General features: G+C 40.3%; 2 protein-coding genes across 4 annotated transcripts in view; both read left to right on the top strand.

Annotated features, from left to right (window-relative positions):
* The window catches only part of lamb2l (laminin, beta 2-like), a 51,727-nt gene extending 40,282 nt beyond the window's left edge, over positions 1–11,445 (top strand). Inside the window, exons 17-35 of one of the 2 annotated variants that reach the window (XM_074681226.1) lie at positions 143–264; positions 2,804–2,924; positions 3,250–3,442; positions 3,540–3,683; positions 3,889–4,120; positions 4,200–4,363; positions 4,446–4,670; positions 4,765–4,979; positions 5,096–5,192; positions 6,340–6,712; positions 6,806–6,990; positions 7,139–7,386; positions 7,520–7,735; positions 7,855–7,999; positions 8,620–8,827; positions 9,919–10,060; positions 10,162–10,338; positions 10,440–10,605; positions 10,811–11,445. In XM_074681226.1, the coding sequence (XP_074537327.1) occupies positions 143–264; positions 2,804–2,924; positions 3,250–3,442; positions 3,540–3,683; positions 3,889–4,120; positions 4,200–4,363; positions 4,446–4,670; positions 4,765–4,979; positions 5,096–5,192; positions 6,340–6,712; positions 6,806–6,990; positions 7,139–7,386; positions 7,520–7,735; positions 7,855–7,999; positions 8,620–8,827; positions 9,919–10,060; positions 10,162–10,338; positions 10,440–10,605; positions 10,811–10,947 (3,510 nt within the window). In that variant the 3' untranslated portion in view covers positions 10,948–11,445. The remainder of the gene's footprint in view (positions 1–142; positions 265–2,803; positions 2,925–3,249; positions 3,443–3,539; positions 3,684–3,888; positions 4,121–4,199; positions 4,364–4,445; positions 4,671–4,764; positions 4,980–5,095; positions 5,193–6,339; positions 6,713–6,805; positions 6,991–7,138; positions 7,387–7,519; positions 7,736–7,854; positions 8,000–8,619; positions 8,828–9,918; positions 10,061–10,161; positions 10,339–10,439; positions 10,606–10,810) is intronic. The other variant, XM_074681225.1, reaches the window with a different exon arrangement.
* Positions 11,446–16,250: 4,805 nt separating this feature from the next.
* Positions 16,251–22,753, top strand: part of lamb2 (laminin, beta 2 (laminin S)) — a 46,988-nt gene continuing 40,485 nt past the window's right edge. The window contains exons 1-2 of one of the 2 annotated variants that reach the window (XM_074681465.1): positions 16,251–16,435; positions 16,670–16,736. In XM_074681465.1, coding sequence (XP_074537566.1) covers positions 16,706–16,736 — 31 coding nt within the window. In that variant the 5' untranslated portion in view covers positions 16,251–16,435; positions 16,670–16,705. The remainder of the gene's footprint in view (positions 16,436–16,669; positions 16,737–22,753) is intronic. The other variant, XM_074681466.1, reaches the window with a different exon arrangement.

The following is a 22,753-nucleotide window of genomic DNA, read 5'->3' as shown; positions in this document are numbered from 1 at the left end:
GTGTATTCTCCCAGCACAAGGCTTTTGTATTCCATATAAGCACATGGAGGGGCAGGGAGCTCTCAGAACCACCAATTATAGCTTATTGTTAACAAAATATATTTTTTCTCTTGATCTTATTTTACTGTTTTTGTGTTTGTAGTCCACAGAGGACTGGGAAGCTATAGTTAGCATCACGTCTGTCATGCTGCCTTCAAGTCTCCGCTGTGGAAACCTCCTTCCAACTGAACAGCTCTTCACTGTGACACTTCCACACAGAAACAGGTACCAAAACTTTTGTCTGTGTTTGATTGAGCTCACGTGTGTGTGCGTGTGTGTGTGTGTGTGTGTGTGTGTGTGTGTGTGTGTGTGTGTGTGTGTGTGTGTGTGTGTGTGTGTGTGTGTGTGTGTGTGTGTGTGTGTGTGTGTGAGAGAGAGAGAGAAATAGGATGCATTGTATATCACATGTTTGTTCAAGTTGCTTAAAGGATTTGCTCAAGTTGTTCATGTGTTTTCAGGATCCTGTTGTTTGATAGCTCAGGAAGCACTGCATTGTTGAAATGTTGTCACTTAAACATGCCCCAGCTTGTATGAGTCAGACTGTGTTTGTATTCCTATTTCACTGTACCCTTTGGTATGCTTTACTATTGATTTACTGATAGCAGGGCAAACATTCCAGACAGCCTTTGTGAGATTTAAGTTCTGTGATATGAAAAGGAACACAGCAGCTCTGTTTGCTGAAGCAGAGATGGAGATAGGAGCAGAGAGCTACAGGTTGCTGAAAGGTTGTACAGTATACCATCCTAAACAGAGCTGATCCAGATTTATTAAGCTGTTACTGTTTAGTTTATACCCTTCTATCTTTAAAAGCTCAAAAGTAATTGAGATAAGCCATACCTAAAAGATATACAAGTTTTTTTTCTTTCTCACTGAATAAAATTACAAATGGCATTCGGACAGGAGATTTTCCCCCATACCCCCTGGTGTCTACTGTATAGCCCCTTAGTATAGGCAAATTCACTCTGCAGCTTTATAGTATTCATGAACAAGAATAACATTTAAAGGCACAGTTTGAATGATGAGTTTCAATATAAAACATAATGAACTGTTGCATAGTGAACATATTTTTAGCCTTGTTTTAGTGTTAGTTCTTATCACTGTCAAAGGTTTGCACCGTGCCTATGGCCTCTTACAGGCATGTCACTAAAACTGTTAACAAAACTAACTTAGATAAACTAAAACTATTGAGAAAATTTCTGTAGTTTTCATCTTTGTCAGTCTGTCTCATACATAAAATCACTATTTTGTTTTTTTACCATTTGCCCGGTGGCCAGCCAGAATAACACTGAGTGAATCATTTTATCGACGTTCATCTGGCCTCTGAATACATTTTTAAAAATGGTATCATATTTTGAGTTTAAATTACACAATGCTTTTTTGACATTGTTGAATGTCACCCCTGACAACTACCTCATAGTTAAAAAAAAAGACTAAATGTAATACTGTACCTAATGAAAACGGAACTAATGCTAAGCATTTTCAAAAAATTAAAAACTAAACTAAACTAGAAAACCTGTTTTAAAAGCTAATTAAAATTAAAATGAAGTTGAGAGACAAAGAAGTCAAAACAAACTAGAAATTAAAAACTTAAGAAAAATGCAAAACTAAAACAACCTTGGTGTGGACCATCAGATGAGAAACAGGTAAGAGGAACATTAACATTGGAGGTTTTAGGACTTTCTAATCATCTGGAACTCAGAGGTCAGGCTTTGCCCGGATCTGACTGTCTCAGTGGACCGTGGCTTGCCTCCTGTCCTCTTCTTTGGTTGGTCCTTCAGCCAAAACCAATTAGCAAAGTGAGCCCAAAACACAGATTCAGGGGCAGGAGCCAATCACAGGTAGAGTGGAGCCTCTTTAAAGCAGCGGGTGCTTTGGAAACAGACAACAAGGCAGGCATGAAAGGAAGATAAACCTAGAAACATAAAGAACAGTCAATAGATTCATTGCTTGAAATAAGTTAAGCTTTTTTCTGCTCAATAAAAATAAAATGTCCACTTTAACAATGTAATAATAACAATTATATGATAGATAGATAGATAGATAGATAGATAGATAGATAGATAGATAGATAGATAGATAGATAGATAGATAGATAGATAGAACTTTATTAATCTCTTTGGAAGGTTCCCTCAGGAAATTCTTAAAGGCCAAATTTCCAATCTCACTTGCATCAAAGAAGAAGAAGTATTTTTTCACATTTTACACACAAATATTACACAGGAGTGTTGATTTCAATATTAAATGTTTTCATAGTTTCAGATTGAGAAGTAATCATGTGTTGGAGTGACTCCAGAACAAGACTGCGGGCTGCTCTGTACACGTTATTCACAACATCACAAGACAATTAAGCAAGACCCACTTAATGTCTGCTTAATTCGTGACATCACTTATTTATAAATCTCTTTTAATGAAAAACACAAGGGGTCCTCGTCCATCACTGCTGTCAAATCTTTTTGTCCCCTTAAAAACTTTTTAGGTCAGATTTTGAGTACAAATAATATTTACATAGTTCATATATTCTCATGATAAACACCAGAAAACTTTATAACAACAACTTTGCTGCTTGGCAACAGTAGGGGACGATGCCAGAGTGCTTTGAAGTATAAAAAAATGTTCAAATTAAACTACAGAGGCTGAAACGAGGGCTCTTTTCTTTATGTTACTACCAGGGACCACACTCAGACAAACCATGAGACGTGTAACATGAAAATAAACGTTTAATTGTTTTTTTTTTGTAATTTTGTATGTTTCTATTCTTTTCCAGGTATATCCAGATGCCTCGGCCATTCTGCTTCGAGCCCAGTAATCGTTACATCGTCGCGATCAGGTTCCAGCGCCACGGAGTCTCACACAGACATCTCACTGCCTTCATTCTTGTTGACTCGGTGAGCAAAGACTTTCAGCTTAACGTAACCCCCCATTACCTTAAAATCTGTTCCAAGATTTCCAGGAGTCTTTAAAAATGTTTCTTTAATATGTTGACTGGTTTTATTTTCTGGTTTCTGATCTGAGAAGTGAGCACACACTGTACAGATGCATCCTCAGATACTGTGAGGTTTCCCCCTAGTGGTGGGAAAATGCAAATGTTTTGAATTTCTAACAACTTGGGATACTTTTTTTCAGAAGAGATGAAGCTTAATGCCTTCCTATAGCTCTAATTTTTACATAAAAGCTTATAACTTTTAAAACTTTACTCTCTCTCCACTGTAGCTGGTTCTGATCCCCAAATACACAGAGCTTCCTGGTTTCCAAGGTCCTGAGCCAGAGGCAGAGCAACATCGGGAGGAGATGATTCGCTACATGTGTGTAGATTCCTTTATGATCACACCGATGCCCGCCCTAGCAGAGATGTGCTCCAAACTTATCTGCAGTATTTCTGCCATCATTCATGATGGCGCTCTATGTAAGTAAACAGAATGGTGCAACAATAAAAAGTACAGATTTGGAGATTGAAGTTGTTTTTTTCTCACTATTGTTTCTCATTTATGTTTTGTTTTCAGCCTGTCAGTGCGACCCACAAGGCTCCCTCAGTGGTGAATGTGAAAAAGTAGGAGGTCAGTGTCATTGTAAACCCAATGTGATGGGGCAGCGCTGTGACCAGTGTGCACCTGGAACCTATGGCTTTGGAGTTAGTGGCTGCACAGGTGAGTCTGTTTTATGAGTCACAGACTCTTATTCATGAGCTCACTTTTACCTAAATGTTTCTAAGTATTGGATCAAAATATGATCCAATCATTGGTTCAAAAAATTGGATTAATTGCCGGTAAAAATGTGAAAATTAAGTTTCAAACCAGCTCTCAGATTAGAGATGGAAATAAAACAACACTTTTGTTGCCTTCTTTTGTCCAGCCTGTGACTGCCACCCTGAGGGCTCCCTGAGTAACCAGTGTGACTCAGTAACCGGCCAGTGTCAGTGCAGGCAGGGAGCCACCGGGCGTCAGTGCTCAGACTGCCAACCAGGACAATGGGGTTTCCCGAGCTGCAGCCCCTGTCAGTGTAATGGCCATGCCGACCTCTGTGACCCCCGCACCGGGGAGTGTAACGACTGTAGGGACTTTACAGCAGGACACCTCTGTGAACGGTGAGGAGCAGTAGATATTTATCGAATTTGTTCTCTGTCCCTCAGACTGGTGGTTATTGTCTTTCTTCATTTCTTGCAGCTGTGTGAACGGGTTCTTTGGAAACCCTGTGCTGGGTTTAGGGGAGCACTGTCGGCCCTGCCCCTGTCCTGGTAACCCTGGTACTGATCATTATAATGGGAACTCCTGTCAGGCTGACCACACCACAAACCAGATCATCTGCACCTGCAAACAAGGCTATGCAGGTAAAATACCACACTACTCAAGGAGAGAATTAAGCTCTGCTTTTATTTTGTGTATTTGACCTCCTCTCCTTTCTCCCCCCAGAGCCCCGCTGTGACCGGTGTGCCCCAGGTTACTATGGAAACCCACAGCAGCCTGGTGGGCAGTGTCTTCCATGTCAGTGCAATGGTAACATTGACACCCAAGACCCTGAGTCATGTGACCCCAGGACTGGTCAGTGCCTCAAGTGTTTGTACCACACAGACGGCCCAGCCTGTGCACAGTGTCAACACGGTTACTATGGAAACGCTTTGAGCCATGACTGCAGGCGTGAGTGATGATGGCAGATATTTAAATCTATTCAAACACAGTGTGGGATCTGTTTCCTTCTGTCTGTGTCTTTAAAACTTGTGTCTCTCCTCAGGTTGCACCTGTGTGACAGCTGGCACCATAAAGTCTGCATGCACCGATGGACAGTGTCACTGCGACAGAGAGACCGGAGCCTGCCCCTGCAGGGAGAACGTTGCAGGTCATAACTGTGACCAGTGTGCTCCCAACCACTGGAACTACGGCCAGGACAGAGGCTGTGAGCCCTGCAGCTGCAGCCCACAACACGCTTTGGGAACTCACTGCAACATGGTAAGGAAGCATGGAGGCCTCCAAAAGACAGAACTTAAATAAACACAAGTTTGTATTTTTATTAATGAGGCATCCTATATTTTGTCTTTGTCATTCTGTCTGTTTGTCCTCTACAGTTTACTGGCCAGTGTCACTGCAGTCCTGGGTTTGGAGGGAGGCAATGCACAGAGTGTGAGCAGTTTCACTGGGGTGACCCAAGGGTGCAGTGTCAAGGTGACTCATATTTTGATAAATACTTCAAAATAAATGACCTGCTTGAAGCAGCTGACTAACAAAGTGGTTCAAAGCTCTTTGTTTGGACTGAAAATTAGCTGAGAAGCTGAGCTGCATTTTCTTGAGTCAAATTTGCAAAACCACATGAATTACATATGCAAATGTAAAGATAAATGACTTAACATTTTAAAAAAGCTTCATATCTTCAAAAAGTAATGGGAATCTACCTTTTAAACCTCTCTCTTTCATTTGTTTTCTTCATCGTATTATGTGGGGAGTTGGAGTTAATGATGAGTGAACCTCCTAAGCACACTCAGGTTTTTGCATGCAGGTTCTTTGGTTGTGGTTTGAGCATCCTGTGGGAAATCTCTAAGCAGTGAAGCAGTAATGTTACGCAGAGCACATAGAAACAAGCATCTGGCTACCTTTAATAGAGACGGACAAAAAATGGAACACAGCTCTTGAGGACCCATTTCCACGATTTACAAAACTTGAAAATCCTTAAAGTTTTAGCTTATCATACCACTGTCAAGTCTCCTAGATCCCATGGTGTAACTTTAAATCATTGGTCGATCATTTACAAGATCACTAAATTTTGAATTAAGTTAACTCCGTAACTTGAAAAATCTCTGTCACCTCCTGATTCTGTGGGAAAGTCATCTTCTTCTTCTTCTTCCTCCTTGCCATGGTATTCTACCAAAACTTTGTGGCAAGTTCCAAAAATTAAAAATTGTAATCCAAAGTTGATCTGCTTTGAAGTGCTGGCAAGCCAACCAAACAAAGTGAATAGGTGAATAAAACACCTTGATGATGTGTCTGAAATAATATGTAGCTCGAAACTACTGTTTTTTTTAAGTTTTTTTTTTTTTTAATAAGAAGATTATGGAGAGAAAAATTTGGAGATTAGTTATACCATTAGAAGGCATTGAAATTTTAAAACACTGAAAAGCCTTGCTGCTAAATATCTGTCTTATTTCCTTTGAAGTTTGTGTCCTTATACCTTAAAGATACAGAACTCTGTAAAAAAACGTAATAATGCACAGCTTTGTAAATGTTGTGAGTTTTGCTAACTGTTGTACTTGGCTGTAAGTTTGTTTTTTTGCCCTTTTTGAATGATACACTTTTTTTTTCCTCCCTCCCCTCTCAGAGTGTAACTGCCACCCCCTGGGCTCAGAGATGGCTCAGTGTGACAGAGTAACAGGGAAGTGTGAGTGCAGAGAAGGAGCAGCCGGGCAGCGCTGTGATGAGTGTGCTCGCGGCTTCACTGGTGCCTTCCCCAGCTGTGTCCAGTGTCACCCGTGCTTCCAGCTGTGGGACGATGCAGTGTGTCAGTTAAAAAGAGACCTGGATCACATCCAGTATGTCATACAAAAGATCCTGGAGGGCGGGGTCACACCTGGAGTGGAGGATTCTCGAATCAAAGAGCTGGAGAGGAAGCTGAAGCAGGTGAAGGATCTGATCAGCACGGATGAGAGCAACAGGATCCATAATCTGATTGCACAAAGTATCGATGACCTCAGGTGAGGTTGTCACACAGTGTTTTGAAGTCCCCTTTCTTTGAATGGTGTCATTCCTGGATTCTATCTTACAACGTAATGATCTTTGTGTTCCAGGGCTGAGATCGCCCTGACTGATGGGCGTCTTATGAGCGTTGCCCATGAACTCAATACAACAGCAAAAAAAGAAGAGAAACTGAGACAAGCACTAAGTAATCTGGAGAAAGAGCTGAGAGATGTCAATGCAACTGTAGCTCTCAAACAACGCCTGGTGGAAGACTACCTCACCTCTGGATTTGCAGGTAGAAAGCTCACCTGATTTCTCAAAGAACTTCACAAAATCTCAAATGTGACATGAAAAAAGGGGATGAAAGGTGAAGGTGAATTTATTTATAGGAATATGAATGATACAAGGCACTCTTAAATACTGCTCCACCTTTTTCATGACAGATCAGTTTGAGAAAGTAAAGAAGTACTATCAGCAGTCACTGGAGGCACAACAGAAATGTGATGCTTCAGTGTCTGGTCCTTCCAGTCCCGTTGAACAGTCCAAAGAAACCAGAGCTGTCACTGAAAACTTGCTTGACGCCAGAAAAGACAAGTTCAACAAAGCTGTGGCTGCTCAGAAGAAGTCTTTAGATGAGCTGCAGCACAAAACGCACGACCTGGATAAGAAGGTCGATCACCTTAGCCAGAAGGTAAGAAACAGTGACTCTTAACAAACATTACACATCAACAGTGAATCTTTGACTGGCATACATGTTTTTTTCCATACCCACCAACCAGATCATGACATGTGAGAGATAACGATGGGAGCTGTTGTTTTTTCAGGTATGTGGCGGTCATGGCAACTCTAGCACTGGTGGAAATTGTACAGACAGCGAGTGCGGCGGTGCCGGATGCAGAGACAATCAAGGGAACAGAATCTGTGGTGGTAGAGGTTGCAACGGGACAGTGAGCACTTCTGTGACTGCTCTGAATCACGCCAGGAACGTCACGGACAGCCTGACTGCTGCCAATGAGGAGCTGCAGAACGTGGCCAGAAAGGTGCTTACAGGAAATTCATTAAATGTCATGAAAAAAGGCCAGAGTATCTTCCTACTGGCTACAAACAAAACAGAGTCAAGTTTCTCCATCAACTTGACACTTTGGTTTTCTTTGTCCAGTTCCAGGATATAGCTGCTCTGACTCAGAATGTAAAGAACCAGGCGATGAACACACTGGAGAAAGCCCAGAAGAAGAAGGACCACTTTGAGAACAACAACAAGAAGCTCAAAGATTTCATTAAGAAGATCAGAGACTTCCTCACTGGTAGGTTGATTATTTTAACTCATGATTTCCACTCTGAATAAAGCTATCTAGATTATTGTTGTCTCATTGAAAGAGGCTATTTTCTGCTTTTCAATCTGTTATACTGTCCCTCAGGTACCCCCTTTGTAGCTTTACATGATTTACCTCTTAAGAACATCCCTCTTTTTCTCACACTGATGTTTTAGAAAACCTTGACACCAGCCTGTTTCTGAATTTCTACGTTTTAGCTATTGTCTCTTTAAGATTCTGCCCTCCACAAACCCCCTTCTCTCTGATTGGCTGGCCCTCTGGAGGCCTGTCAGGGGCAGATCTATGGGTGGATCTTTGTTTTTGAGGCTTGCCCCTTAAAAGTGTAATGAACCAGTTAGGAAATCCTTGTGTGATGACCTCTTTATTTTGATTACTAACAGATTTAAGGATTTCTACAATATGTACATTTTGAAAATCTTCACAGGTTTAGTCTGAACATCCAGCATTGTGACTTAATCCATCTTTAAAATTTGGTGATTAGAACACCCCCTCTTTAAGTCAAACTGCAGGAGGTTTTCAGTAATCTATGAGACAGTTACAGAAATTGTTCTGGGATGTTTAACTTACTTTTGGATTATTTTGCTGATCAGAGGAGGGAGCAGATCCAGAGAGCATAGAGAAGGTGGCCCTGCAGGTGTTGTCCATCACTCTGCCGGTCAACAGGACCACTATGGATAGCATGATCATGCAGATTAAGGAAAGCCTTGCAAACCTCACCAACATTGAGGGAATCGTCAACCAAACCTCACAGCACATCAGCACAGCCAAGGACCTGCTGAACAAAGCTAAAGATGCCAAGTAAGTAATGCTACAACATGATACTTCAGCAAGATTGCTCCTTCTGATAAAGATGAGGATTACCTGTCTACCAAGGCAAATACTTAAACTGTTCTAAACTATTTTTAGAGACTGTAGGTACAACGAGCAGGCCGGGCGCTCAGTGATCTAAAGGGGAAATACAGTGCTATGAGCTAAAATATAAAAATATTGCATTAACAATCACTTTTAGATCTTACAGTGCAGTTTCTTTTGGTACAGCCCATAGACGGTGCAAATTATGGACGTCCACTTGCTCGGCTCAAAGTGAGGTCTCGACAAAAACTGCTCCCCCTGGTGACTGGCTGCAGTATAGGTTAAAAAATCCAGCTTTCCAGCTATTCCAGATGGGCTGTGGTCAAATTTTAAAAAAATTAATACTCCTTGTAGAAATTTTTCTCACATACGATTGTTGAGTTGATTAGAAGATATAATTTGGCTGTCTTGTATTCAAGTCCTCTTTTTTCTGAAAAGTTTCGTTCTAATTAGTTATACAAGGTTAAAAACAAGGCTTTACGAAACATTTAACAATGATTGACAGCTGCCATTCTCATGTATTTTTTTCGGGGGATTGTAAAATATGTCGGGAGGTAGAGTCAAGAAGTGATTAGACTCTCGAAAGAAAAAAATAAAAATATTATTTCTGTCACCCAGCTCCACTCAGATTCCCCCAGAATCCCTCATCGTCTCGACGGTGCAGACTGGTTGCACAGCTGCTACAATGGCTGTGCCTTTGACGGGGGAATTTTGGTTTCAAAACCTTACAATGATAAATGGTAGAGCCACACTGTCCACTCTATATACACTTTACAGCCACAGCCTAAATAATAAACAATTTTTTTTAAAAAGCCATTAAAAACTTCAAATTTATTAGTCCTATGAAAATACATCAGAAATTATGTGTACTGGGTCATTTTGGTATCAGTAATCTTCCCAATCCCAGTCAGGACTCCAGCTGCAGTTACCCAGTCATAGAACAACAACAATCATTTAAACCTGTGCTTATTAACTTGAAAATAATAACAATAACAACAAAAACCTTGTACATTTATTTCCTTTCTGGTATTGTATAGGAGCAAAGCTGAGAAAGTGAAGGATGAGGCCAAAAAAACCAAGCAGGCTCTCGATGGCTCTGAGAAGGCCATAGAGAAGGCAAAAGCAGCCCTGAAAGAGGCCCAAAACAACCTGAACAACACCAGGAATGCTACAACTGAGGTAGAAAAGCGGAACATTTGAGCCCTTCATGTTCAGTGCTGGTGTCTGGTAAAATCTCCCACGCCTGTCCCTGTAATTCTCTGTTGTTATACTTACTTTAGGTGGATGACAGGCTGAAGCAGCTGGAGGATAAGCAGATGGATGTCATGATGCGTTTACAAAATCTCTCCCTTGGTGTTGAAGCTCTAAAGAATAAGACAGAGCTGAACCGACAAATGGCGAAGGAAGCCAAAGCTCAGGCTGACAACGCCACACATGTAGCAACCTCACTGCAGCAGGTGAGTGTGTGTGGGCAGAGTGGGTTTGAGGACGTAAGAAACAAATTAGATGTGAGAGAAGTAAACAAATTTATAACCACCGACATGTTGTCGTCTTTTAGAGCCTGAATGACACAGAGAAGAAGTACCGTGAGCTGCAGATGAAGATGGACTCTCTTGGTGGGGAGACTGGAGGTGTGATCAATGTCAACCAGAGAGCCAAGGACATCAAGAAGGAGGCAGAGGACCTCCTCAACAAAGCCAGCAAGGGGATAGAACAACTCAGGAGTGAGTACATGAAGCTGAACTCGTCTCTCTTTACTTTTAAAGATTACATGATATATCCAGGTAAGACAACAACGTACTTTAACAGTGTTATGAGGATATCTGGTGTAAATCCATCAGTTGTATGTTTACTCTTACCTGTACTTATGTTAGATTTAAACAGAAGTCTTTAACATTTGAAGTGACCTCATTCTCTTTGTCGTTGCAGAACTGGAGAAAAAGTTCAAGAGTAACGAGCAGCGGATGCAGAAGCAGCGCACAGAGCTGGATCAGCTGAGGGAAAACGCCACAGTGGTACGGGACGAGATCCGGGAACAGGTGCAGAAATACAGCAACTGTGTGTGAGGAGGTTCCACTTCCTGTTTATCGTTTGCTGCTGTAGTCCAGACCAGATTTATAACTGATGAGGACACACTGGAAAATATGCTGCTTTGGTACTTCCATTTTTTCACTGATACATATATATTTTAAGTTTTACACATTACCTGTCAAGTGTTATATCCCAGAAATGCCTTCCTCTGTCAATGTACTGTACAAGACATCACTCCCAGATATCCGCAGACTACTGTATGGTGTTTTTAAGCTATGACAACAGGTGTTTAACCTGTGGAGAGTATTTTTTTCACTGTATTAAATGATTTTTCATAAATAATGAACAGAAGAAATATATCTGCGTATATTGTCAGAAGTTTGTAATTTTGACCAAAAGTGCTTTTAAGTTTTTATGTGTTTGATTTAATCTGACCATTATTTGACATTCCTATCCAGAAATATTTTTAAAAGTTTGATTATCTGATTGAAGTTTAAATCTTATTTTTATTACAAAACAAACACTGATTCAGTACATATGAGTAAGTATTGTTTCAAGTTAAATCCACTCTGATGGAGAAAAATAAATCTGATACAGTTGTGTGTAAACTGTCACATCATGTGTCCTTTTTATCCGATGAAATGCAAGACATTTGGTAACAGAATGCTTATGTCACATCAGATATGTTGTTCCAGGTAATTGCCACAAGAGGGCGCCTTGTGTCAAACAGTGTGGTGGGCTCCTAATGTCAAGTTTTTTTTTTTAATATGGTCAAAACACTAAATATAACAGAGACATAACTCACAAAGATAAGTAAATAAACATATATATGACAGAAATAACATTTTACAACACCCAGAATACCAGGTAGCATAACATTGTTAAAAGAGACAGAAAACTGAAAAAGAAATAAAAAACATACCTAAATACAAATAAGAAAACAACTTACAATATAAGTGTTCCTTTTTTGATTAATGATTCTATTTATTTTTCATTTTCATGTTCCCACTGTTTACCAGCACCCCCCCTTCCCATTTTGCATCGTGTTGTGCTACTTCTTCAGCTATAATTTTTTTTCCCAAATATAATTCTTTTCTACAATATTTTTAAGTAAACTTAGGTTCAAATCCATACTATCCTGAAAATAAGAAATAGATATTTTACACCCCCCCCCCCCCCCCCCCCTAAAAAAAAATAAATAAATAAACAAATAAATAAATTGTGTTTTTTATATTCTCAGGACAGTTTTCCCCCAATAAAAAATAATGTTCAGAGGTGTGAAATCAAAATAAATCTAAAGTGGCCTTAGCCAGCTTTGGATACTATATTTTATTATATTAAAAATATTATATCATATTGTACTATTTTATATTATATTATATTATATTATATTATATTATATTATATTATATTATATTATATTATCATAGGCTATGAATCAACTTTTGTTATCAAAGTTGTTCTAAAAAGTCAGTTTCCGAGGTTTGTGAAATATAAATCCATCTCCCCTGGAGGAAAAGATTGCATGAGAGAAAGCAGGAAAGCCTCGGTCCTGCAAATTAAAATGATACATTGCTATGTTTCTTTTAGATAGCCATTCACAACACTTTATAATAAGTGCACTCACCAGCTGTCTATGTTCACACTTTCTCAATTTTATTTTCCAATTTATTGGCATAGATGAAAGCTGCTGATTGAACTGGAAAAATATTTCATATCTGACTATATATACAGCAGAAATGATGATATAAAAGATCTTCAGTGTTGTAGAGGTCATGTGTATTTTTTTCCCAAAATAACTTTTCAGACGAATCAAATTAAGTCATTAACCTTAATGATGTCTGCATTTTATCCAGATGATCACAGATGAGTAGTGCCTACAACGACAACTCAAAGTGTCAGGACTGACAGAAATTACAATTAAGTTGTTTCTTTCACGTGAAAGACACCAAAGATTGACACCTGCCTTTGTGGAGCTATGTAGTTTTTTTAATTGCTACTCAAATTGTGTTCTTTCCACAAAGTATTGTTATTCTTCTTCCTCTCTTTGCTCAAATCATCTTTCATTTTTGATATTTGGTGGCTGCTTAGGGGTAGTATGAGATGAAGTCCACAGGCTTACACATACACACATGAAGACACACAGCACACACACAACCTTCTTTGGCTTGTTACAGCGCAGTCAGCTGAGGGTTGATGCACACGCACCCAAGTGAGGTTGCATGCGCATCATCCCTCGGTGTCTGTGCAGTGACATTTGTGCAAGCCTTGCAGTTTTTGTTTGTTGTTATTATGTGCTTACATGCTGAGGTGTCCCCCCCACTCCTCCTTTGGGGCAGAGTGTGGAATTTACTTTTCTTCCCCTTTCTTCTCCCCAACGTTTTCATTTTATATCTGTTATGACGGGCCGCAGGGCATGCTAGCAGCTTCCACACTTCTCCCATTCCTGTTTTCCCATGTCACTGTATGTCCTTATATGTCTTGGAAGGGATGAAACTGAAATGTAATTTCCCCTCTGAGATCCATAAAGTATTTCTGATACTGATTCTGATGAACCGAAAAGATGGTATGTCAGTGTTGTTAAGTATTTTTTTTTTTGTTACACATGAAACCTGAAAAGAATACAAGATTGTTTTTCAGATATTATGTTTCACATCAGTGACTTTTGAAAAAGCTTGTGTGAGGTGTCATATTTATGACTTTCAACCTAATTCTTTTGTTTGTGTTTTGTCCATTTTTATGTGTTGTCTTGGTGGCTGTGCGCTCAGTTTTCAAGGCCACTCTCATCAAATATCAAAACAAAGTTATTCGAGAGCTTTGATAAAAGCAAAGAAGGAACTCCAACTAGAGCGGCGATAAATCAAATCTAAAGAAGTGTGCCTCCAGTGGTTCACTTGAAAACAATACATCATAATTTATCAGCTTGGTATAAGGGGCAGAATACATCAAATGTAAATGATGATAGCTGGGCAAAAATACAATATTTGAGCAACCACAATCCAACATAATTACAAAAAGAATCCACTAAGCTTCTTTAATTTTTACATCATATCTTACCTTTATTATTCCTAAATGGTCCCCAGAATCTCTTTCACACTAACCTCAGCAGAGGTCTAACTTTACAACTGGTGTTGAGGATCCCTACAGGAGACCTGACTTCTATTTCTCATTAATGTTCAAACAGCTTCCCTCTTCATGTACCTGTAAGCCAACTCATATCCAGCCAGAAGGCGCTCTGCTTTTGCTCTGTTGGATTATGGCACAGGATCCTGGGCTCTAACAAAGAGAGGCTGTCCTCCAGCAGCACAGGGAATGTGTAATATGACAGAGATTTATAGCAGGCTTTGTTCAGGAGGAGATGGTCTGTAAGCAGTCAGACATCAGTACACCTGTCACCATCAAAGAAACTTTAAAAAGGTGAGCTTTAAGAAGTTATGATCAGATGAACTTTGTGTTGTACAGGTTTGATCACTTTCATGGATCAAAGGTGACCTGGAAGAAGAAAAGAAATGACTTGTGTCTGTGACTGTGTCCATGTGATTTCTAATTTAAATTATCTCAGATACCTGTTGGTATTCATGCTGTGTGGATGATCAGACATCCAGGGGATCTGCAGTCAGTGCGCGGCCCCGAGTTTCTCGGTGTGTTCGGTCAAAGGGAATCTAATCCGTCCAGCAAGGAGCGCGCATTCCTGCTCACAGACACAGACTGAGGCTCACAGGAAAACATGCAGCGGGTCAGTAAGAGCAGCCCGCAGAGTTCAACTTCAGGGATCAAAAATCAAGTTTTCAGAGGCAAGATCTTTGTTTCTGGGGTCCTTAGAAAACAAGATGTGAGAATTTATTTTACTTTGGCTGTCCTGCAAAATTTGTTTTGTATCATCTATCTTGTTCAGCTGAAGCCTTTTATGTGGCTTCAGTAGCACTTGATTTGTTGGTGAAATCAGCACTATGACTATTATACTGTAAATGAATGATATTCAGAACAATCCTAGCTCCTTCAGGTTTTGAAATGTTTTTAATCTTTTGTTTTTTCTCTTTTGGGGAGGGCTTTTGCCAACATGAGCCAGTTTCAGAATGAAGATGCCTTGATGAAACAAGTAAAGAGTGGGTCACATAAAATGCACCCAGGGAAAACAAATAAACTGTAATTGGTACTTTGTTCTTTTACTTTGCATTGCTACCACTGATTTTGTGGCTGATAAAGGTCCAATGACAAATCATTGGTCAGAATTTTTTTTGATTCAAAGACCTGCCCTGTAAAAACAGATGTGCAAAGTTTTTTTCTTTTTCTATTTTGAACCACAAAGCTACTGGGAATGTGCCTGACATAATATATTTCTGGGCTCCTCTGGTCTCTATGGGATGCAAAATTTAACTGCCTGATTTTACTGCTCTGATCCCCCTTGAGATATAGAAAAAATGCCAAAAGACCCCGGTGTGTGTGCATGTGCTTTGGTTTAAGTTGTACACTTGTGTTATTTCACATTGCAGCCGTTTCCAATTGGAATTTTTTTTAGTGATAACCTTCCAGCTGGTTGGAGCAGGCCGTGGCTCCTCGTTCACCTGGGAAAAGTTACTGAGTGACTTTTTCTTTAGGTAAACTTTCACCTATTTTGACCGAGGCAAGGCCACTTTAGAACATGGCATTTTTCTTTCGCTAAAACATGTTTCTTTTTAAAATATTACCTTTTTAAACTGTTGAACTTTTCAGTTAACCTTTTCAATCCCAGATTGTTCCCTCTAAAATAAGTGCATGCATAATTGTACCTGTCTAAGACATATGTATGTTTTTTTTTTCATATTTTATGTTTTTTTAAGTGTTGTCATTAGCATTATTTTTACAATCTATTATTTATTAATTTTTCTTACTCCTTTATTTTGAAACTTAAATTAGCTACCCAAAGTCAAACCAACACTTCAAGAGCTTCCAGAATTAAAAAAGGAAAAAGAAAAAGAAAGTAAAAGAAAGCAAGAATAAGAAGGCTGGCAGCCAATGTTCCAGTGGGATTTAGTGGGTTAATGAGCAGTGAGATTGAACAAAAATTAAGAAGGAGTAGAGTGAAATATTAGATGCGTCACACTGGAAATACAAAAAAAAAAAAAAAAAGACTTGGATAATAGTAGATTATTAAAAACAGGTTAGTTAACATGTCTTGTTAGTCACTTTGAACCAGTTGTGAAAAATCTGCATTTTCAGTTGATTTTTGGCACCCCCTGTGGTTGAAAGCGGAAGCACAATCCTGTACCTCTTGACAACCGCGTCCGCCCATCAGGGGATTCCCCCCGACGCCTACAAACACCCCCCCAGCACTCCTCACGCTCCCTGCCCCGCTCCGCTCCGGGAGTCCAGTTCGGGGTTTCCAGCAGAGAGACTCGGGAGCTCGGGAGCTGAGGACTCCTCACCGCAAACGCAGCTTAGACCCGCATCTGTACGGCACCTCCACGGGAAGTGGACCAAGGGGGACACCGGACTCGAACGCAACACGCAGGTGGACACCTCGAACGGCACGTCTGAAACACCGTGAGTGTTTGTTTCTCGGTTTGTCCTTCTCTGACTAACTTTTTAAGAGTAAAGAAAGTCTCAGACTGATGAACACATTGTGCACATGTAAACACTTTACTCTGAAAAGTCCTTTCCTAGAGGAATTAGCATTTTAACGAAACTGTTTAAAGAGAGGACACAGTTTCATCTGTCTGTAAATTTATACTGAGTGCTGGAGCAGCCGCTTCATCGCAGACTTGTTGCTCGCCACAGGTTGCTGCAGCCCCGCGGGTGGATGAGCGCTCAGAGATGGAGGCGTCGCTGCTAATGCTCGTCTGCTGTAAGTAGACTGTACAAGTCAATCTGTGTTTTTCTGCGTCTTAGCAAATCCTCTGATGTTACTCACTGAGCAGGGATGAAAGATAAAAGACTGTCTCGAGGTCATTGGGCTTTCTTTGATGATTGAGTGGAAGAGATGGAGCTCACGGGTTCATGTTGAAGCTGTGGAAAGGGAGTCTGAGTCTTTTGAGTTTCTCACAAGTTTAAAGTTAACTGCTGAATTATTATGTTTTGTATTGATTCAAGATTCTGCAGTCTGAGTCTTTACAGGTGATGGAGATTAAAACACACCAGTTTAACGGCAGAAAATGTTTTAAAAACTAAAACACTGACAAGCAAGGAAGTACAGTTTTTAATACCCAGGTTAGTCTAGATCAACATCCAAAAGTGAAGTTTTTATGCACATTTTGTATTCCATGCCTATAATGAGGTAAAAGACATATTTGATCGTACACTTACATGATACTCATGTTTAAAGATACATTAATGCAAGTGTAAAGGTTGAATTTCTTTCTTGATTCAGTATACTTTCAGGGTAGCATCTGTTGTTCAACATCAATATGTTTGCATAAACTAGTTTAGCACTGTCCAGAAAACCATCTCTGGCACAAATAGTATTCTGGACCTCCAGGATGAGAGGTTGATGGGGCTGTTGGCCTTCAGGGTCCTGAGGGTCGCTCCTGTCTCTGTCTCAGTCTGTCAGTCTCACTCTGTGGGTGGTGTCGCTCTGTTTATGGTCCTCCTAAAACAGCCCAGCTGAATCCGCAAATAGAGACACCCACTCCACATCCACACCCACCTCCAGCAATGCTTGAGACCCCTCTGAATGCATCCAGTGCTGCATATACACATGCATCTATGTGCAAAAGAGATAAGCATTATTAGTTTTACCTCTTAATTTACATTTTTCACTATTTAAACAAACATTTGGTGTGTAACACCTGCACTTGTATAACAGTAGATATGTGTGAATCAAAGTGCTTCTTTGAGTAATTGAACTCAGGAAAATGCATCTGAATGCATTGTCCCCCTGAGCTGAAGACAATAGGTTTATTGCTCCACTTAAAGTCAATTAGCGCCTGCTGTTGTCTCCCTGGACACGGTAACTGAATGCAGCTGCAGGTCCTGATAAAACCCAGTGGTGGCATTTCATTCTTTGGATGCTAATCTATTTTCTCTTCTGCTTCTTGTGGATTTTCTGCACTTTTGATGCTTTTGTTGATGTTTTAAGGACCTTAAATTAGTGAAACATATGAGCTTTGATACACCTGTTAAATGAAATGTGGTGTGTAGTCTGGCATGGATTTTATACATTTATTTATAAGTAAACAATGCATTAATGTAATGGAATAACAGTCAAGAGGCATGGGAGTGACATATGACAAAGATCCTCAGACAGATGTGAATCAGGGACACAGCAATTAATGAACGCAGAAAGCAGAGAACTGGTTGAACTGTTGTGCAAATTGAAGAATGAAACAATCACTTCCTTCATGTTTGTGACGGCTTTTCTATGATTAGTGCAAACTTGAAGGTCTGATTTTGAATCAGCTTTTTCAACAGAATAACATTTTCCACATTCATCGCAACTGACAGGCATTGTCTTCTGACACCATCATTCAATTTCATTGCTAAACCAAACAGAATGTGCACAATTTGGATTGGCTTGTCCCTTTTTTTTCTCACTTTTCTCACATAATGGGTTACAGAAAATGTACATGATTGCATTGCACTTATCATGTTTTAACCACTGATATAAAACATCAAAGACACTAGGTCAGATCAATATGTGAAACTAAAGACAGGAGCATCGGAGTTTGCACAACTGGTCCACATGTGCTTTGTTGATCTGGACAAGGCTTTTGACTGTGTCCCCCATGGTATCTTGTGGGGGAAGCTCTGGGAATATGGCATTGATGAACCATTGTTACGGGCTGTTCAGTCTTTATATTTCTGTAGTGAGGGTCTGGTTCACATTGCCTACAGTAAGTCAAATGCCCACTCCTGGCTGGGAGAGAGTTTTTGCCCCAAGTGGGAGATTTTAAGTATCTTGGGGTCTTGTTCATAAGTGAGGGGAAAATGGAGTGAGAGATTGACAGACGGATTGGGGCAGCAGCGTCAGTGATGCAGGCGCTGTTGTGGTAAAAGAGGGAGTTGAATCAGAAGGCAAATCTCTCAATTCACCGGTCAATCTACTTTCCAACCCTCACCTATGGCAACAAGCTGTGGGGCAGTAGCTGAAAGAACAAGATTGCCAATACAAGTGTTGAAATTAGCTTTCTCCTCATGGTGTCTTGGCTCAGCCTTAGAGATAAGGCTCAGAGCTTAGACATCCAGGAGAGGCTCGGAGTAGAGCCACTGCTTCTCTGCATTGAGAGGAGCCAGATAAAATGCTTTGGGAATCTCGTGAGGATGCCTTCTGGACGCATCGCTGGGGAGGTCCATCTTATATCTACTGGTTAAAACTGCAAAATCAGGATAGAACCACTTCCTGGAGCGAGTAAGCAATGATATGAGCAGATATGTTGCTAGTAGCTGTTACTATTAAACTACTCATTGTGTGATCGCCGGCCATGTGAAATTTGTGGTTGAGGGGGTTTCTCTAATATGTTGTTTTGGAAGCGTTCCATTGATGTTGGTGAAGATCTTGTGACTGTTCAGGCCCCAGCATTTTACTCACACCATTTCACACTCCTTGAAGTATTCAGTCAGATGTTATCCACTGGTGCATCAGCATGTTTTGTTACCTCATGGTTTTATTTTTTTTTTTCCCAATTTGTCTGTGTTTTGCCATTACACTTTCATCACATTTCATAGCTTGCAAAATGTATAACCTCGTGAGTTCACTGACCTTGAGAGTGTGTCATTTCATGGTTGTGAAAAACTTGACTGCAGCTTTTACAATTTTATACACAGGTGTGAAAACGAGCTTGTATTGGTGTTGTGATCATGTGACTTTAAAGATTGTTTCTATTATATTTATGTGTAATGCAATGTAAACAGCAAGGATTCACAAAGCATCAGAAATCTCGTTGCAGAGGTTCATTGGTTCAAGAAATCAGCAGTAATGGAGGATACTTTCGATACACCTGCAGGTCTCTGAAGATTATGTTGATGTTCCTGGACTTTGCTGTGCATAGAGATAGCTGTTTCTTGGTTAAATAAAACTTGGATAAGGAATTCTACACTGAAAAGTTTTTCACAAAACAGTATGTTTCTAGTTTTGATTTACACCATGCATCAACAGACCAGATTCCTCTGTGCATGAAGAAATTCACTGACCTAACACTAGTGCTGTTAATCTTTTATATTTATCTACCGGTGGTTGAATGTCAGAGGAGGGCATTGAAGGAAATCATCCAAATAAGTGTGTGTGTGTGTCCATACACCTCACACTTTGTCAATTTAAAGTTAGGAAGCTGTCAATCAGAGTCCTGAAGCTAAAGATACAAGGTCAAGGGTCGTGTCTAAACCCTAGGGTCAGAGGAGGGGTTAATTGGAGTGTGTGGGTGTGTGTGTGTGAGAGAGAGAGTGAAAGGACTCTGATCTCAGGGACAAATGAGTCAGCAGTGTCTTCTCCTCTGTGGTTCTTACTCCTTTCTATTTCTAGAGTTGTATATGGGGGTGGAAGGAGAACCTGTTGAAAGCCTGTGTGTGTGTGTGAGAGAGAGAGTGTGTGGGTGTGGGTGAAGCTGTGTGTTGCCCATGTGCCGCTGTTGGAATTTTTAAGATTTAACAAAAAAATCTAATATTCTCCAAAATGGGTTTTCCCTTTCACTTCTTCCTCTACTCTAGGCCGTTTAAGCAGATAACTGTTCTGAAGTGTTGTTGTTGTTGACAAAGTTAAGCCAAGAGAAACCAGTAATTACCTCTCAAGAAAGGAAGTAAGGAAAGAAGGTAGCAAGGAACCAGGACTTGTCATAGAAGAGGATCATGTTGAATTCTCTTTGATCCACTTTTCTTAGAAGTTAGTGAAGATTTATTGAGCTACTCGTGTACTCCTTAGATGTGTGTGTGTGTGGTTGTGGTTGTGGTTGTGGTTGTGTGTGTGTGTGTATGTGTGTGTGTGTGTGTGTTTGTGTGAATGTGTGTGTGTGTGTGTGTGTGTGTGTGTGTGTGTGTGTGTGAGCAGGTGAGTGCTGGCATTAGGCAGTTGGAGTGGGAGACTGTGCTCCCGAGGCCTTTCTAAGCGACAGCCTCCGGAAATGTGCGGATACCAGAACAATGGTGCGTTAAAGCCTACTAACCACCAGCACCAGAGGCAGAGAGAAAGAGAGAGGGAGAGAGGGAGGCGGAAAAATTAGAGGGGGAGGGGGTGGGGATGTGGAAGAATCAGGACAAAGAGAAAAGAAGGAAAGAAAGACTTCAGGCACTCGGGTTAGGGGTGGGAGGAGTGAGAGGGAACAGGTTTGTTCCTCTGAAAGGACGGTGAGTTAGGTTTCCTTGTCGGGTTGCCAGGAGCTTTCCTGGATGAAAGCAGGGGGAGGAGGAGGACTTGAAGGGGGGAGGATGAAGGGGTAGAGAGGAGGAAGTGGAGGTGGTCTCATTAAAAACAATGGATTGGTTGGTACAGGGGAGTGAACTGCTGCCATGTGCTCATGGTGTTGAGGTAAACAGGCGAAATTGAACCTCGATTTCACTTTGCATCCTTGTTTTTGAATTCTGGAAAATGTTTGGATTGCAAATCACAGCAAGCTTAGATAACCCAGGATCAACCCACCCAAACTTCACCCACTGGTCAGTCAATCAATCAATCAATCAATCAATCAATCAATCAATCAATCAATCAATCAATCAATCAATCAATCAATCTTGCTCTATAAACCATAACTGAAGGTACCCCTGGACACTCTACATGAAGAGCAGGTTTAGAGTAGTTCAGCAGCTAAAGACTTTTTTTGATCATTGCCCACTCATCATCAATCATTAAAACAAAAATTGTACTTAACACTTTTTTTGAATTTAGTAATCAGTTTTGTTTTAACCTTAATTTTTAAACTCTGAACAAGCCATTAAAGATCTAAATCAAGACATGATTTTGCTTTAATGTGATGTGAGGTAACATAGCTCAACTGGACTAATAATATAGATCTTACATTGTGGCTCTAACATTGGTCAGTTAAGTTGATTGTCATTCTGCCTTCTCCATAAAAACTTGTGCATTGCTTCCATTAAAAGAAATTCCCAGTAGCTTTTCTTTGAAGCATTAAGTGAAATGCTAAAAAACTTTGGTTTGCAACTCTGATGCCATGTTTTTTTTTTTTTTTACCTGTTGCTTCCTGGTCAATGCCTGATTCTCAGCAAGTAGTAGTAAGGATCCAAGATGTCTCACTTTTGTCTTTAACTCCAGAAAAAAAAATTCTGTTAGTGCATGACATCAAAATTTTTATGAATATGTCACCACTTGCTCATCCACTTTTTAAATCACTGGCAATTTTGTGTTTGATTTTTGTTGGGCTTTGTGGACAGGGTTTTGTTGACAAATTCTTGCATCCCTCATGTGAAGTGAACCTCATGTTCACTTGGAAACAGCAGCAACAAAAAAACTCCTTTTAACCTTGAGCACAACCAGACCCAAATGTGAGTTGCTTTCCACAGATGAATGAATCATTTAACAGTTACAAAGTAAGGGCAAAGCATGAAAGTACAGGTGTGCTAACTGAACTGACAGTCTGGGATCACAGAGTCTGTGGGTAAACTATCAAATTAACGGAGTGTGGCAGAGCAGGACCACCAGCTTCCAATGTCTGTTTTCTACCAGTTTAACCAAACACATTGTACATACTACTCTATCTATGTTTTCTAGATCAAATACTGCCAAACTGTACCACAGTTCAAGAGGCATTCCGTCATATGTGCTTATTTACATCCAGGTATTAAAGGAGATTCTGTAGTTACATGCTGGCTGTAGTCTGTTGCCTCTGTGCTTGTCCATCTGACCATGGTTAAATTAAAAAGAACCTGTGATCATTCACTTCTGAATTTATAGATGGTAGTTACGTGTCTGATAGAACAAGA

Source organism: Halichoeres trimaculatus, unplaced genomic scaffold (assembly GCF_033239565.1).
Source record: "Halichoeres trimaculatus isolate MK-OKI-2021-1 unplaced genomic scaffold, fHalTri1.1 fHalTri1_scaffold_11, whole genome shotgun sequence".
NCBI classification, from domain to species: Eukaryota; Metazoa; Chordata; class Actinopteri; order Labriformes; family Labridae; genus Halichoeres; species Halichoeres trimaculatus.
This window is presented reverse-complemented; position numbering and strand designations above follow the sequence as displayed.